Consider the following 14,569-nt stretch of genomic DNA (forward strand, 5'->3'; position numbering starts at 1 on the left):
AGCTATGTCAAACTCTGTGCATGTGGATTATAATTTAATTATTACAAAATATTTATTTCTAGATGTTCTATTTGATTCTTTTCAGAATTTTTTTTTTGTGTGTGTGAGGAAGATCGGCCCTGAGCTAACATCTGCCAGTCCTCCTGTTTTTGCTGAGGAAGCCTGGCCCTGGGCTAACATCCATGCCCATCTTCCTCCACTTTATGTGGGACACTGCCACAGCATGGCTTGACAAGTGGTGCGTCAGTGCGCACCCAGGATCCGAACCTGGGCCGCCAGCAGCGGAGCGTGTGCACTTAACCGCTTGTACCACTGGGCCAGCCCCTAGAATTTGCTTTTTGATCAAAGTTACTTTTTCCTTGATGGTATTTTAAAATATTCACTTATTTCCTTAAACATCTAAAACATGCTTATTTTCTGTTCTGTACTTGATAATTCCATTATGTACAGTCTCTGAAGGTCTGATTCTGATGCTGCATCTAATGTTCAATAATAATAGTCACTAACTTTCTAGTGTTTTTTTTTATTGTTTGATTATGTTTGTTGAGATTTTATCTATGGGAGTCATTTGCTTCAGCCACACGGCTGGGCACATCTGATCCTGGACCAGTTTAAACTGAATTCTCTTTTTTGGCATTTTTGAATCAAAAAGATAACATTAATGCCAGTCTCCAAATCTGCTTGAGGGAGAAATCCTGGTAATTTTTTTCTCCCTCATTTCTTGAGATATAATCTGTACAATAGTAATTCTGTTGTGGCATAAGTTAGTAAGTGTTGTGTTAAAAAAAAAAAGATGGTGGTTTATTCAGCCAAAGAATTTTGGGAAGCATTAGGTTGAATGATGGGAAACAAGTTTTTTTCACCATTAGAACTGCTCAGGGTATCTTATATGCAAATAGGAGTTTTGATGCTCTATAGTTACATATGTTAAGCAGAATTTTCCTTGTCTCACTGTACTCCCCTTTTGGGGGATGTGGGTGTGTCTGTGAAGCATCTCGTGGGACCAGAGGGACCAATGGAGAACGTACTTTGACAAATTCAGGTCTGCCTCCCCATACCCATGGCTTCTGCTCGCTGCCTTCTCACTGTCTTTCCCTCTGTGTTTACACCCCTCTGCTCTATGACTGTGTACGTGTGTGTGCATGTGTGTAAACATAAGTATGTGTGTGTATCTACCTTGTATTTAAACTCCCTGAGGGAAGGTGTGGTTGTATTTGGTAATCTTCATCCCCGGAGTCAGACGTTGTCTTTGGGTTGACCTCTTGTATCAGGCTATCTCCAAGACCATTAGTCAGTATTCTCTGGACAGTTGGACCAGGTGCCTAGTTATGTCTAGAGAGCTAGATTCATAGGACTTTTTGGAGAGGGGACTTCCTTTTTATTTTCTCTTTCTGCCATTTGAATGTAAAGTTCTGAGACCATGTATGTCTTATTTACTGTTGTTTCCCCAGTGTCTTAATATAGGAACTGACACGTATTAGATGCTGGGTCATACATTTTGAGCCTTTTAGCTCGGCAAGCCGGTGCAGTCATCTGAGAGCGGGACAGTATAACTAGTCATGTTGCATGGCATGTCCATTATGGATGGGTTACTTTTTTCATCTTACTGTATCCTCCAGTATCTTTTAAATAGAAATCGGCTCTCTCAGACTCTCCAAAGTGAAAAATAAGTTCTTTTGAATATGCTGTTTCTCTGCCTTAAAAAAAAAAATTCCTGCTTTAAGATTCATTTCAGATGCCACAGTCATGGTGAAGCCGTGATTTTTCTCAGACACTGTTACTCATTCCCTTCTTGGTGTTCCCGTTGCACTTTGATGCATCATGTTATGGGTCTTGAAGTATTGTTGCATTTTGTCTTTCCAGTCAGACTTTGAGTTCATTGAGGGTGGAGATGCTGAATAGAAGCTTAAGTAATACATGTGTGTGCAGGTAGGATCTTATCAAGCATTTAAAATATCTGCTTCCTGGAGAGGGAAGGAGAGAATAATAGAGAAGCAATCTGAGCATCTAAAAGATGTTTTGTTGCTTGTTAGATGTGGGCTGGTGAAGGAACAGCTGGGAACAGAATTCAGCTATGACTGAGCAAGGAGCTTGGTTTGGTGCTTTGACGTGTATTATCTTATTTGGTTAATTTGCTGTGAGATGGCTGTGCTCTCATCTTACAGTTGAGGAGTCTAGGCGGTTTGCCCGCTGTCATGCTTGTCCAGTGATAGCAAAGTGCTTACAGAATGTTGAATGAGGGAGGAGTGGGCAGACTCCAGCCCTCATGACGATGCCCCTATGCTGCCCGGCATACCACCACCAGATTGTGAGCTTTGTGGATGTTTTTCTCTTCATCTTTTTGGGGAATTCTGTCCATGAGAGCATGTTTCTATTTTTGAAATAGAAACCAGTGGGAAAGTATGAATCGTTGATAAAAATTGACTTGAAGCCAGTGTTGAAGTGTGTTTTCTCTTTGAACTTAGGTATGTATTTATAGACATCAGTTGTCTTAAAGATGCTTTTTGTCCTAATTTCAAATAGCATTATCACCAAATAAAACAGTATGAATCCCCCTTTGACTCTGTCACATTTCTTCACAATGTCTACAGCTAATTAGCTGCCGTAGTTAGCTTATTTGAAAGTAGTTGTCATTTATAGCCAGAGGTTTCACAGAAATGATAAGTTTATTTGGGAACTATATCTGATGAAAGGTCAACTTCTTATATTAGCATCCATTGAGTTCTTAGTGTCTTTCTAAATAATCTCTGCTTTATAGTAGATAACATGTCCTCTGTGACTCATTTATACCTCATTATAAATGCATAGTGGGTGATGTCCAAGTAGACATATGTGGCAGGAGCTATAATAGTTTGCTCCCTTTGTTATCTCAGATAAGGAAAGTTCCTAATTACAAAGTAGGTGCTGAAATGATAGCTATCTATGATCAGTCACTAAGAGCCTGAGTAGGTTAAATGTCACCTCATTTAAAAAAAGTGTGTTACATATAGTAGACTGTATGTTGTTTTTTTGGTTGATTCAACAAGCGTTTTTTTTTGTTTTGTTTTTTGCTGAAGAAGAGTCACCCTGAGCTAACATCTGTTGCCAATCTTCCTCTTTTTGCTGAGGAAGATTCTCCCTGAGCTAAGATCTGTTGCCATTCTTCCTCTATTTTGCATGTGAGCCGCCACCCCAGCATGGCCACCAACAGACAAGTGGTGTAGGTCTGCGCCCAGGAACCGAACCTGGGCTGCCATAGTGGAGTCACTAAACTTAACCACTAGGCCATTGGGGCTGGCCCCCAGTGAGTGTTTTTTGACGACCTGTTTATGCTGGGCAGTATTCTACTCAGTGGAGGTTCAGGAGTGAACAATGTGGTTGAAATTAATGTCAAAGAAAGTGAATTCTATCTTAGATTATTGATTACCTTTAAAATATTCTTTGCTATTATTTGCAATCAACTCTCCTCACATCTACGCCAGGTCCTTTAAAGAAGAAACAGTGGATTTTTATTGCGCATTTAAGAAAGTAACGATCATGATTTGAGTCACCTTCTTCTCATAAAGTTAATTTAAAATACTTAGCATATGTCACACACTGTTCTAAGCTCTCCTTATGTATTACAGCTCATTAGTACTCACCACACCTTTTTGGTGGATTCTGTTATTTCTGTTTAACAGATGTGCAAATTAAGACAAATAGAAGTTGTGTCTTGTCCTTGGTTATATAGCTTGTAAATAATGAAAATGTATTTAGAACTTCGGTATTTGGAATCCAGAGCCCAATACTCTTATTTACTACGCTATATTGTACAGACTTTAAATATGTGAACATATGAGCACATATCTGTCTTAAATGTACATAGTAATTTAATTTTCTGAATCTTTAGTGATGTGGACAGCACATTGGTTGTTATGTTGAAATAATGTATTCTATGTGGCTTTCTCCCTCTACTATCCTGTAATTCTATTTTTTATTAGAAATGTTGCTATAGAAGGTTTAATAGTAGAAGTTTCATATTCTTCTTCGAAAGTCCTTCAGGCATGAATTTCTTAGCTCAGCTCCCACAAAGAGGAGGAAGGAAGAGTTAGAGGAGAGGACAAGCACTTGAATTGAGTTTTTATGAAGACTGTCTTTTGAAACGCCTTCTCAGTTGTACTTATTTGAAATTGAAATGTCTTTTATATCTTATTCCATTTTTAAAGATTTATGTGTGGGAAACATTAATTTTCACACCCTGGGTGCACTAAACAGTGCACATTTTGATAGTGTGAGGGCATCCATCTTGAGGATGAAAGTGTCTGGGAGCTCGTCATTTTCACTCTGTGGTCCAGGGGTTGCTTACATCACTGCAGGGACAGGAGGAGTGTGTCTGACTTGACCCCGAAGAAGTGGGGCATCCCCAGGGGTATGCATCTTAATTGGAAATGAGTCATCACTCTGTGTTGGCCATTGATTAGACAGTGAGCTTTTTTCCTACGGCTGTCAAAGGCTTTTACATCTCTATTGATAGCGGCTTCTGAAATTAAAAATGAAATACAACGAACTATTTAAGGCAAAAGTATGTTAAATCCTTAGAGGCAGCTGATTTATTGTCCCAGTTCCATGACTTTGTATTTTTTAAAATTTGTTCTAAAGAGTGAATGCCGTATCATTCTTGAGGAAAAGCATAGCTTGTATTGAAAAAAAATTTCTGTTCTACAGATATCATGGAACAAAAATCAAACCTAAGTGCCGACGGGATAAATGGATAAATTAGGGTACCTTGAGGAGCAGGGCTGACTGATTCTCCTTGGGGGGTAGCCTGTGGGTGTGACAGGAGCCACCTTGAGGAATGGAGGGAGGCAGTTTAGATATACTTTTGTACTGTTTTAAAAATAAATGAGGGGCTGGCCCGGTGGCGCAAGCGGTTAAGTGCACGCGCTCTGCTGCGCGGCGCGCTCTGCTGCGGCGGCCTGGGGTTCACCGGTTCGGATCCCGGGCGTGCACCGACGCACCACTTGTCAAGCCATGCTGTGGCGGCGTCCCATATAAAGTAGAGGAAGATGGGCATGGATGTTAGCCTGGGGCCAGTCTTCCTCAGCAAAAAAAGAGGAGGATTGGCAGATGTTAGCTCAGGGCCGATCTTCCTCACAAAAAAAAAAAATTAATAAAAATAAATGAACTGGCATTTTACTTTCTTAGTCCTTTTCATATTGACATGGAGTAGCAGTAAAGCATAGAGCATCTGTCTGATCATGTTTTCATTTTAGAATTTATGCTTTGTGTGACTCTGGGGGGGGGAGTCTAAAGTGAAAAAGTTACTCATCACTTTTTTATATTATTATGAAAGAAAATTAGAAAACAAATATTTTATATTAATTTATGCTAAATAATGTTATCCAATGTGATGCCCTATATTTATAGTACTCATGGAATCTTGAGTGCTTGAAAACTAAAGATGATGTTTCTTTTCCCTCAGAAACGTACTAAGGGACAGGTGTTATTTGACAAAGTGTGCGAACATCTCAATCTCCTGGAGAAGGACTACTTTGGACTTTCGTTTCAGGAAAGCCCTGAGCAGAAAGTAAGTGAAATGATTTCAAGTTTATTTATATCTTCTTATAAAAATATTGTATTTTTTCTTAACTAGTGTAAAATTTATCTTTAAAATAACTTACTTTATGTTTTTATTATGAAATATTTTATATTCATTGTAGAAATTTGGAAAATATTGAAAACTTGTGTAGAGAGAATCCCTATCATTGTGTGTGTGTATGCTTCTCCACTTTATTATAAGCAGACAGTTAGACTGGCGTGTCTTCTCCTGTGTTAATTATTAAAGACTGAAAGAACTGATTTTAGAATTTTTATGTTGAACTTTTAGCTCTTGAATTCAGCTGTATGCTACGATTAAGCAACCTGAAAGGCAAAGAAGGGGGCGTCTTGGAAGGAATGTCAGGAGGACCCATGTGTGCTTGTCTGGAGGTTGAGGAGAGAGTGTTTGCCTTGCTGAACAGACTGTGGTGGCTTTGTGGGGTGAAGGTGTTCTGTGCCCTGTTTGGGGTTATTGGGGGCAAAAACGGGGGTGGGCCCAGCCCGACTCAGGTGGTAGATTTGATGAGCCAGGACCCTGTGGACATCTGCCTGACATCAAGAGGGTGGTTGTTTCTGCTCCAGGAACTTCCCAAGACGCTAAGCAGGAGCATCCCTGTCTCTGATGCTTAATGCTAATTCCAGGGAACTTCAGGTCTTCTCAGTTTCATACATAAATTAAAGAGAGGAATAGTAACCAGTTCTGGCACTTAAGACAACCTGGGGGAGCCGGCTTGGTGGCTTAGTGGTTAAGTGCTCCAGCTCCGCTACTGGTGGCCCGGGTTCGGATCCCGGGCGCGCACCGATGCACCGCTTGCCTGGCCATGCTGAGGCGGCGTCCCACGTGCAGCAACTAGAAGGATGTGCAACTATGACGTACAACTGTCTACTGGGGCTTTGGGGAGAAAAAGGGGGAAAAAAAAAAAGGAGGAGGATTGGCAATAGGTGTTAGCTCAGGACCGGTCTTCTTCAGCAAAAAGAGGAGGCTTGGCATGGATGTTAGCTCAGGGCTGATCTTCCTCACAAAAAAAAAAAAAAAAAAGACTTAACCTGTAGCCTTCTGTCTTAGTTCAGGCTTTTCTAATGAAGTACCATAGACTGAGTGCTTATAAACAACAGACATGTATTTCTCATAGTTCAGGAGGCTGGGAAGTGCAAGATCAAGGTGCCAGCAAATTCCGTGTCTGGTGAGAGCCTGCTCCCTGGTCCATGGACAGTGCCTTCTTGCTGTGTCCTCACGTGGTGGAAGAGACGAGGAGCTCTCTGAGCCTCTTTCTGAGGGCACTAATCCCATTCATGAGGGCTCCACCCTCATCACCTAATCATCTGCCAAAGGCCCTACCTCCAAATACTGTTATATTGGGGATTCATTTCATTCATTTCAACATATAAATTTTGGGGAGAGTCACAAACGTTCAGTCTCTGGCACTTTCCTCATTGTTAAGAAAGGATTTTCCACTTCACTTTCTGAGTCTTGGGACTTAAATCTGATGGGGAAGATACTGAGTGTAGAAGTGAAGAGTAAAGGTTTGTAAAGGCACCCTAAGGTGAAGCTGTTTTAAGTCTGTTAGATTGTGGCTGTGGACAGACTCACTGTGATCATTCTCTCTGAGGAGGCCCAGAGCACCTGGTCACAGTGAAAGGGGTTACTTTCCACTATCTAACATTCACATCACAGTTGATAGAACATAGTGGGTAGATGAGTATAGGCTGCAAATTTTGTTATTTTCCCATATGCCATCGATGTTTGTATTTATGAGTCCTGGTAATGAAATACAGGCTACTGAGGCTGATAATTATATATAAATTAAATTTTCTCAGCTTGCTTAGTTTTAAATCCTTGATACCTAATTTGTGGTTTAATCCCACATTTAAACTAAAGACAATTAAATTGCATGCCTGCCTACTGAATAGTATGTGCATATTCTTGTTAGAACTGTTTAGAATACTTTCTGCAGCAGTAATAACATATTAGACGTTCGACTAAATAAATGAGGCGCTCTTTTTAGACTTTAAATTATAAGGTGGTCTTGATAATGTTTCCACTCATGTGCCCTTCTCTTGGCCCTCAAAGCTGCAAAAGAGAAAGCGATGGGAATTTGGCTATCATTATCCACTTTTCTGAGATTACATGTGGGTAGACGCAGAGGTGCATTTAATCTTTGTAAAAAAGGGATACCATCCAGTACGTTGTGAAATATGTTGCATACCGTCTTCTGTTAGTGGAAACAGGATATGCTGCCTTAAGGCATCTGGTGTTTCTGGAACATGAGATTTACCTAAGAAAGAGTGGTATTTAGATAGTAGGATTCACTATTTTTTATTTTGGTGACTCTCGATATATATTTGTCCAATCTATATCTTTCCCCTGAATCTCAGACTCATATACTTAACTGCCTACTGGACACTACACTTAATTGTCTAAAAGCAAACAGATCATCTTCCCCTTAAACCTCGTCTGTCCCCCGAAGAGTAGGCATAAATTCCTTCCCCTTCTTATACTTCTTCTTTTGCTTATCAGTCACCAAGCTCTCTCTTTTCTACCTGCGGACATCCCTCTCCTGGTTCTTTGTCCACAGTTCTTGCTTTGGTTTAGGTCCCTGTCATCTCTTGGTTTGACCGCTTTATTTGCCTCCTCGCTGGACTGACTGCCCAGTCCCAGCCCCATGATTGTTCTTCACACCGCGGCTCCATTGAGCTCTCGGGAATGCATATCTGATCTTGACACTCGCTGGCTTACAGCCGTTTAATGGATACAGTCTGACCCTCTTAGTGTGGTTCATGAGGCTCTTGGTTGTGTGGTTTTGGTCTACTCTTTAGTGTCATTTCTCTGTAACCTCTCATATGCGGTCCCTATTCAGTCCACACCAAATTTCTCTCCTGAAAGGCTCCTTGCCTGTCTATCTGCTTGAACATGCTATTCCTTACGTTTGGAATGTCCTTCCCATTTTTTTTGTATCTGAATGCCTGCTTTTCCTTAAGATCCTACTCTGAGATTTTCCTTGATGGCTTTCCACCACCATCACTCCTGCCCCCAACTCAGGGACAGTTGACAGTTCCCTCCGTCTGTCATCTAGACATTTAGCACAAACCTTATTTGTGTGTCTAGTCTTTCTCCCCATTGCTGTAGGAACTTCTTGAGGGTAGAGACCATAGCTTTTTATCTGTGTATCCTCAGTATATCTAGACGTTAACAAATATTTATTAAATAGTACCTGTGTCCCATCTCATACCCATTAGGATGGCTACTGTCAAAAAACCAGAAAATAACATGTGTTGACGAAGATGTGAAGAAATTGGAACCCTTGTGCACTGGTGGTGGGAATGTAATATGGTGCAGCTGTTATGGAAAACAGCATAGAGGTTACTCAAAAAATTATAAACAGAATTACCATATGATCCAGCCATCCCATTTCTGGGTACATATCCAAAAGAATTGACAGCAGGATCTCAGACAGGTATTTACACACTCATGTTCATTGCAGCATTACTCACAATAGCCAAGAGGTGGAAGCAACCCAAATATCCATTGATGGATGAATTGGATAAACAAAGTGTGGTATATACAAAATGTGGTGAATGGAATATTATTGATCCTTAAAAAAGAAGGAAATCCTATCACATGCTATAACATGAATGAACCTAGAGGACATTATATTAGTTACAAAAAGACAAGTACTCTATGATTCCACTTATATGAGGTATCCATAGTCAAACTCATGGCAACAGAAAGTAGAATGGTGGTTGCCAGGGACTAGGGGGAGGGGAAATGGGGAGGTGTTGTTCAGTGGGTATAGACTTTCAGTTTTGCAAGATGAAAAAGCTCTAGAATCTGTTGCACAATAATGTGAATATAGTTAGCACTGCTGAACTGTACACTAAAAAATGGTTAAGATGGTAAATTTTATGTTATGTGTTTTTTTACCACAATAAAAAAAAAATACCATGTGCAAACCAGTGTACTACTGTGAATCTAGGAGTAAACAATTAAGACATAGACTGTGCCTTCATGGATGTCCCACTTATGTTCTAGTTGAGGAGACAGAGTAAAAATCCGAATTATACAGTTATTAAATTTTGATTACTGCTCTACAGGAAAGATTCAGTGTACTGACAGGGAAGACTTCTCAGGAGAGAATGCTGCTAGATCAGAGGCCTGAAGTGTGAATGGGCGTTGGCTGGGTGTTGGGAAATGGGAAGCACAGACCTAGGGCCCTGAGGCAGGAATAGCCACCTGCTTGAAAAGTGAGAGAAGTCTGGGGCCGTTAGGGGATAAGGATGAAATTAGGCTGGGGGAAGAGACTGGGTGTTGATAGGGGCCCGATCTTGCAGGGCCATCTAGGCTGTATGTTAAGGCTTTGGAGATTTCCTTTTTCTTAAGAAAAATGGTAAGTCATTGAAGGGTTGAAGCAGTGATGTGAGACAACCAGTTTTACTTTTAAAAAGGTCACTCTGGCTGTTAGAGGGACTGGGATGGGAGGGAGCTTGAGCGGGACTGTTCACCCAAAGCACAAAAGTGGCCTCAGTTGGGTTGTAGTGAAAGCAGACGAGCAAATGATTTACGAGAGGTTTAGGAAGGAGGTAGAATCAATCTGCTGATTGATGGGGTGTGAGGGATGACAAACACCGAGAATAAGGCCTGGGCTTCTGGATCCATGGAGGGGCCATTCAGTAAAGGGGAGGACCCAGTTGGGGGATGGTAGGGTGTATCATGAGTGTAGTTGCAGACATGTCAAGTTTTAGGTCAGATAACAACTTTTGGAGAACAAGTAAATCAATAAATTTAATTTTGGCTGTGCCTTAAGGAATGGCAGCTAGCATGGAACAGACGCCCCAGGTGGAGCCTGTCTCCACAATACCAAGTGCAGTCAGTGGTTCTATTTCCTGGTGGGAATATTGTATTTATATTGAGGCTCGTAGTCAGGCATGCTTATTTATAAGTTACTTCTTTTTAAAAGAATCCAAGGTGGCTTATCATGAAAATATTCCAAATAAGACAGACATGACTCTCAAGAGCTCAACGTTCTGGGATTCTTGTGGCAGACAACGTTCCCAGCCCTGTGTTGTCTCAGAGTTCTCAGAACAACCCTAAACGGTCGGTGTTATCAACCACACTTTGTAGGTGCGGAAAGTTGAGTCATAGAGAAGTTAAATAATTCACTCAAGGTCGCTCAGGCAATAAATGTTGAACCAGGCAAACTAGGAAGAAAAAAAATAGAAAACGCAACAATTCTAAACTTCCTGTCAGCCAGTCAAGGTAAAAATGGGTATAGTATTTTATAGCTATCATAACTGGAAAACGGAAGAATATCATCTTGCCTTTGGAATTTTTCATCTTATCAAATTCTGAAGGTCATCCTACAAGACTTTATATATGGGGTGTCGAAGGATGTTACAGGCAGTGTTCCCAGTATGAGTTTTCTAGTTGATGTTTCTGTAAGGGCATCAGTAAATTTAGGGGATGACCAGGCTGTGTTTTCTCAGCAAGCACAGTGTTTTAACTTATGTCATGGGTTAATTTGGAGTGGCTTTGTGGGGAGTGCTGATGGAGATTATGGAAAGGTAGGCAAAGATCATGTTTTAGAAAGTGTTGTGTCTTGTGCTAAGGAATCTAGATTTTTATTCTGATGTGTGTAGGGTTTTAAATAGAAAGTGACATTGTCAGATTAGCATTTCAGAAAGAGTAACCTGCTTGTGGTGTGGGGAGAGGTTATAGGGGACTAAGACTAAAGGCAGGAAGGTCATCATCTAGTCCAGAGGTTATGGAAACTAGAGCAGTGACAATAGGAGTTCAGACAAAGAGACAGAGATACTAAAAATAGGTAATGTCTGCAAGACTTTGTGACCGATGGACTCTGAGGTATGACGGTAAGGGAGGGGTTGAGGATGAGTCCCAAGTTGCAGGCTTGGGTAGCTGGGGAGCTTGTTGGAGACTTTTACACAGGGACCTTGGAGGGGGAGCAGCAGTTTGGGGTTAGGGGGCAGAGATGGAATCTGATTTTCATTTTGCTAAGTTGGAAACGCTTGTAGGCTATTGGCTACATGGTGTTTGGGGATCCAGGGTGTAGGTGAGGGTTGAGGAAAGTTAACGGTAAAGAATTTGAGAGTGGATATAAACTATTATTTAAAGAAGCCTGACTATGAAGAGGACAGATGGGAGAGTGATACTAGAGGATATAGACTGGCACTGTCCAATAGAACTGTTCATGGTGATGAGATGTTCTAGACCTGTTCTGTCTAGTATGGCAGCCACTAGTCACATATGGCTATTGATCGCTTGAAATATGGCTGGTGTGACTGAGGAAGTGAAGTTAAATTTTATTTAATTGTACAAATTTAAATTTAAATACCCTCTTGTGACTGGTGGCTATTATATATGACAGTGCAGAGTTTATTGAGGGTTTTGGGGTTGACAGATTTGCTTGGATGGAAAGAACTTCCACTTGGCTACGGGAAAGCCCAAGAAAAGGGTGAGGTTGAAGAGAAAGAGAGGTGATCATGATGGGAGGTTCCATAGTCAAGAAGAGGATAAGCCTTGAATTAAGAGGGGGACGTCATCCTGAGTCTGCAAGAAGTAAGGTGAGGAGTGATGCACTTGTAAATAAATCTGAGTTAAGCAAATTGCAGTCTAAAATCTCTGGGAAAATAGAGGGTAAAATCCTCTGTTAAGAGTGACTGGGGTAGCACTGGGGCCCCAGAGACGCAGACTAACTCAGGACAAGTATGTGGGTTGCTGTTGACAGTCCAGCTGAGATTGGAGATCATAAAATTGTGATGGCAGCAGAATATATTGGTGTGTGTGTTTCTCTAATTGCCATCTGCAACCTGGGTAGAAATAGCGGAGAATAGAGTATTAAAGGGGTTCCCAGTTGGCTATGTTCATGGTGGTTATGGCGAGAGGACAAAAGACTGAGAAACTGGCGATGCTGATGAGATGGTGATCAAGCTGATTATTCACAGGACTGCAGAAGGGAATATAACTGAAGCTGAAATGGGCTGGTAGGCTGGAAGAAAATGGCTGGGCCCTACGGACGAGAGTCCAAAGAAGTTGAAGAGCAGGTCCAGTGGGAATAAATGGGTAGAAAACTTAGAAGGAGAGAAAGTGATTGCATCTGAGAATGGGATGATGAAGTCTAATGAGGTGGAGAACGCTGTGTGTTGACAAGACCGAGTGTTCAGCCATGAAAAGGAAAGGCTGAAGTCAAGGAGAAGCTAAGATCATTAAGGCAGAAGATATTAAGATAAGGTTAAGTTTGGAGGGGTTCTCCATGCGAGTCTCAAAAATGAGACAAAAAATGACAAAAAATGCTAATGCTAAATAAGGAACTCCTTATTTTACTTCACAGTTTCTCTTATGAAATACAAGATGAAAATGCCCACAAAATTCAGCACACACTTTGTTATCTAGGCTTTAACTATAGAATGTTGGGAGAATAAACAGTTGGAAATAATCTGAAATAATTTCTGAAATAATCACTTTTCAGAAATTGAATGCTCAGATATAATTGCAGTATGTTATTCATAAATCTGATTTGCTCTCATAACTTCTGTTTTATAATTTTATTTATTTATTGTTTTTCCCCCCAAAGCCCCAGTAGATAGTTGTATGTCATAGCTGCACATCCTTCTAGTTGCTGTACGTGGAACGCGGCCTCAGCATGGCCGGAGAAGTGGCGCATCAGTGCGCACCCGGGATCCGAACCCGGGCCGCCAGCAGCGGAGCGCGTGCACTTAACCGCTAAGCCATGGGGCCGGCCCAGCTCTCATAACTTTTGTATCATTTTTTTATTCCTTCTTGCTCAGTCCTAAAGACATCTAGGCATCTTAATTTTCCAATATGGATTTGTATATTGTCCTAATTTTCCACAGAAAATTATTACTGTTGTACTAACTCTGCTTAATTGGTCCTATTTTGTTTGAAACCCATGGAGTTTCAACAATAGGATGCAGAAATTTAGGCTGCTTTCTTTTTCATGCTGAGTATTATCTGATTTATAGAAGTTTGTCACTTATTTCAACATATTATAAAGTGAAGGTGAGATAAAGCCCTGGTTATTTGTAAGAAAATTTTCCATGGAGAGAGAATCTAAACTTTCTTTTGATTTTAGTGTGGTACATGTCTCTCATGGTTGAGACCTTGAGTTGGAAGCCTTTCAATTCTCTCTGAGTATGAAAATCTTTCATTGTTAGTATTAGAACTTTTTAATGTCTGTTGAGCTTTTATGTAAACTTTACTGTGGAAAATGTTGTTAAGAATATGTGAAATCAAGCAACATACTACTCTTTTATATGTGGAATTCCAAGTCCATATACTTCTGTTCATGTATAAATGGAACCATCATTAAGGGTTTTGGACTCTCTTTAAAGGGAAAAATATTGTCTTGAATTTTTGATGTTAGTAGAATTTGGCATCTGGCCCAGGGATTATAATGTCACTTTATTCAAGGCATATTGAAAAAGGAGCTTGTTAGAAATGTAGTTGTTATCCATAGCTAACTTTATGAAAATTGATTAAAGTATTTGTCTAATAGCCAGACTAGAAACTAGTTCTGGGGGGAACTAAATTTCCCCCCAGAAACTAGAACTAAAAACTCAAATATTACTTTTGTCATATATAAACTATTCCTTAATAAAAGTCTATATTCAATCCAGTTAACACCATATAATACCACACACATGCCTGATCATGAGTCGCCTGGAGCTGTCCCTTAAAATAGGGATTCTCTGGCCCCTTCCTTAAAGATGTTTCAGATGGACAATGGGTAAATCTGTCTTTTTAACAAATTTGTCAGATGGATCTTTATCATCAGGCAAAATTTAGAAAAGCTTAGCTAGATAATTCTTGAACATGTGCCTAGAAGCCCTTGGACTAGTCATACCGGTAATTATCTTCATGAGAAGGAGTTGTGCTGTTTTATGTCTTGTCTTCATTTCCAGGAGGAGTCTCCACTGCAGTAGGGCAGGCAGCTTTGCTGAAAGGGCTGACATTATCAGTTTTCTCTAAGGAAAAGGGGTC

At 40.6% G+C, this 14,569-nt stretch overlaps 1 protein-coding gene across 22 annotated transcripts in view; it reads left to right on the forward strand.

Annotated features, from left to right (window-relative positions):
• The window catches only part of EPB41L2 (erythrocyte membrane protein band 4.1 like 2), a 220,045-nt gene that overhangs the window by 129,500 nt on the left and 75,976 nt on the right, over positions 1-14,569 (forward strand). For all 22 annotated transcript variants that reach the window (XM_058566278.1, XM_058566274.1, XM_058566284.1 and 19 more), the window contains exon 4: positions 5,441-5,545. In XM_058566278.1, the coding sequence (XP_058422261.1) occupies positions 5,441-5,545 (105 nt within the window). The remainder of the gene's footprint in view (positions 1-5,440; positions 5,546-14,569) is intronic.

Source organism: Diceros bicornis, chromosome 23 (assembly GCF_020826845.1).
Source record: "Diceros bicornis minor isolate mBicDic1 chromosome 23, mDicBic1.mat.cur, whole genome shotgun sequence".
NCBI lineage: Eukaryota > Metazoa > Chordata > Mammalia > Perissodactyla > Rhinocerotidae > Diceros > Diceros bicornis.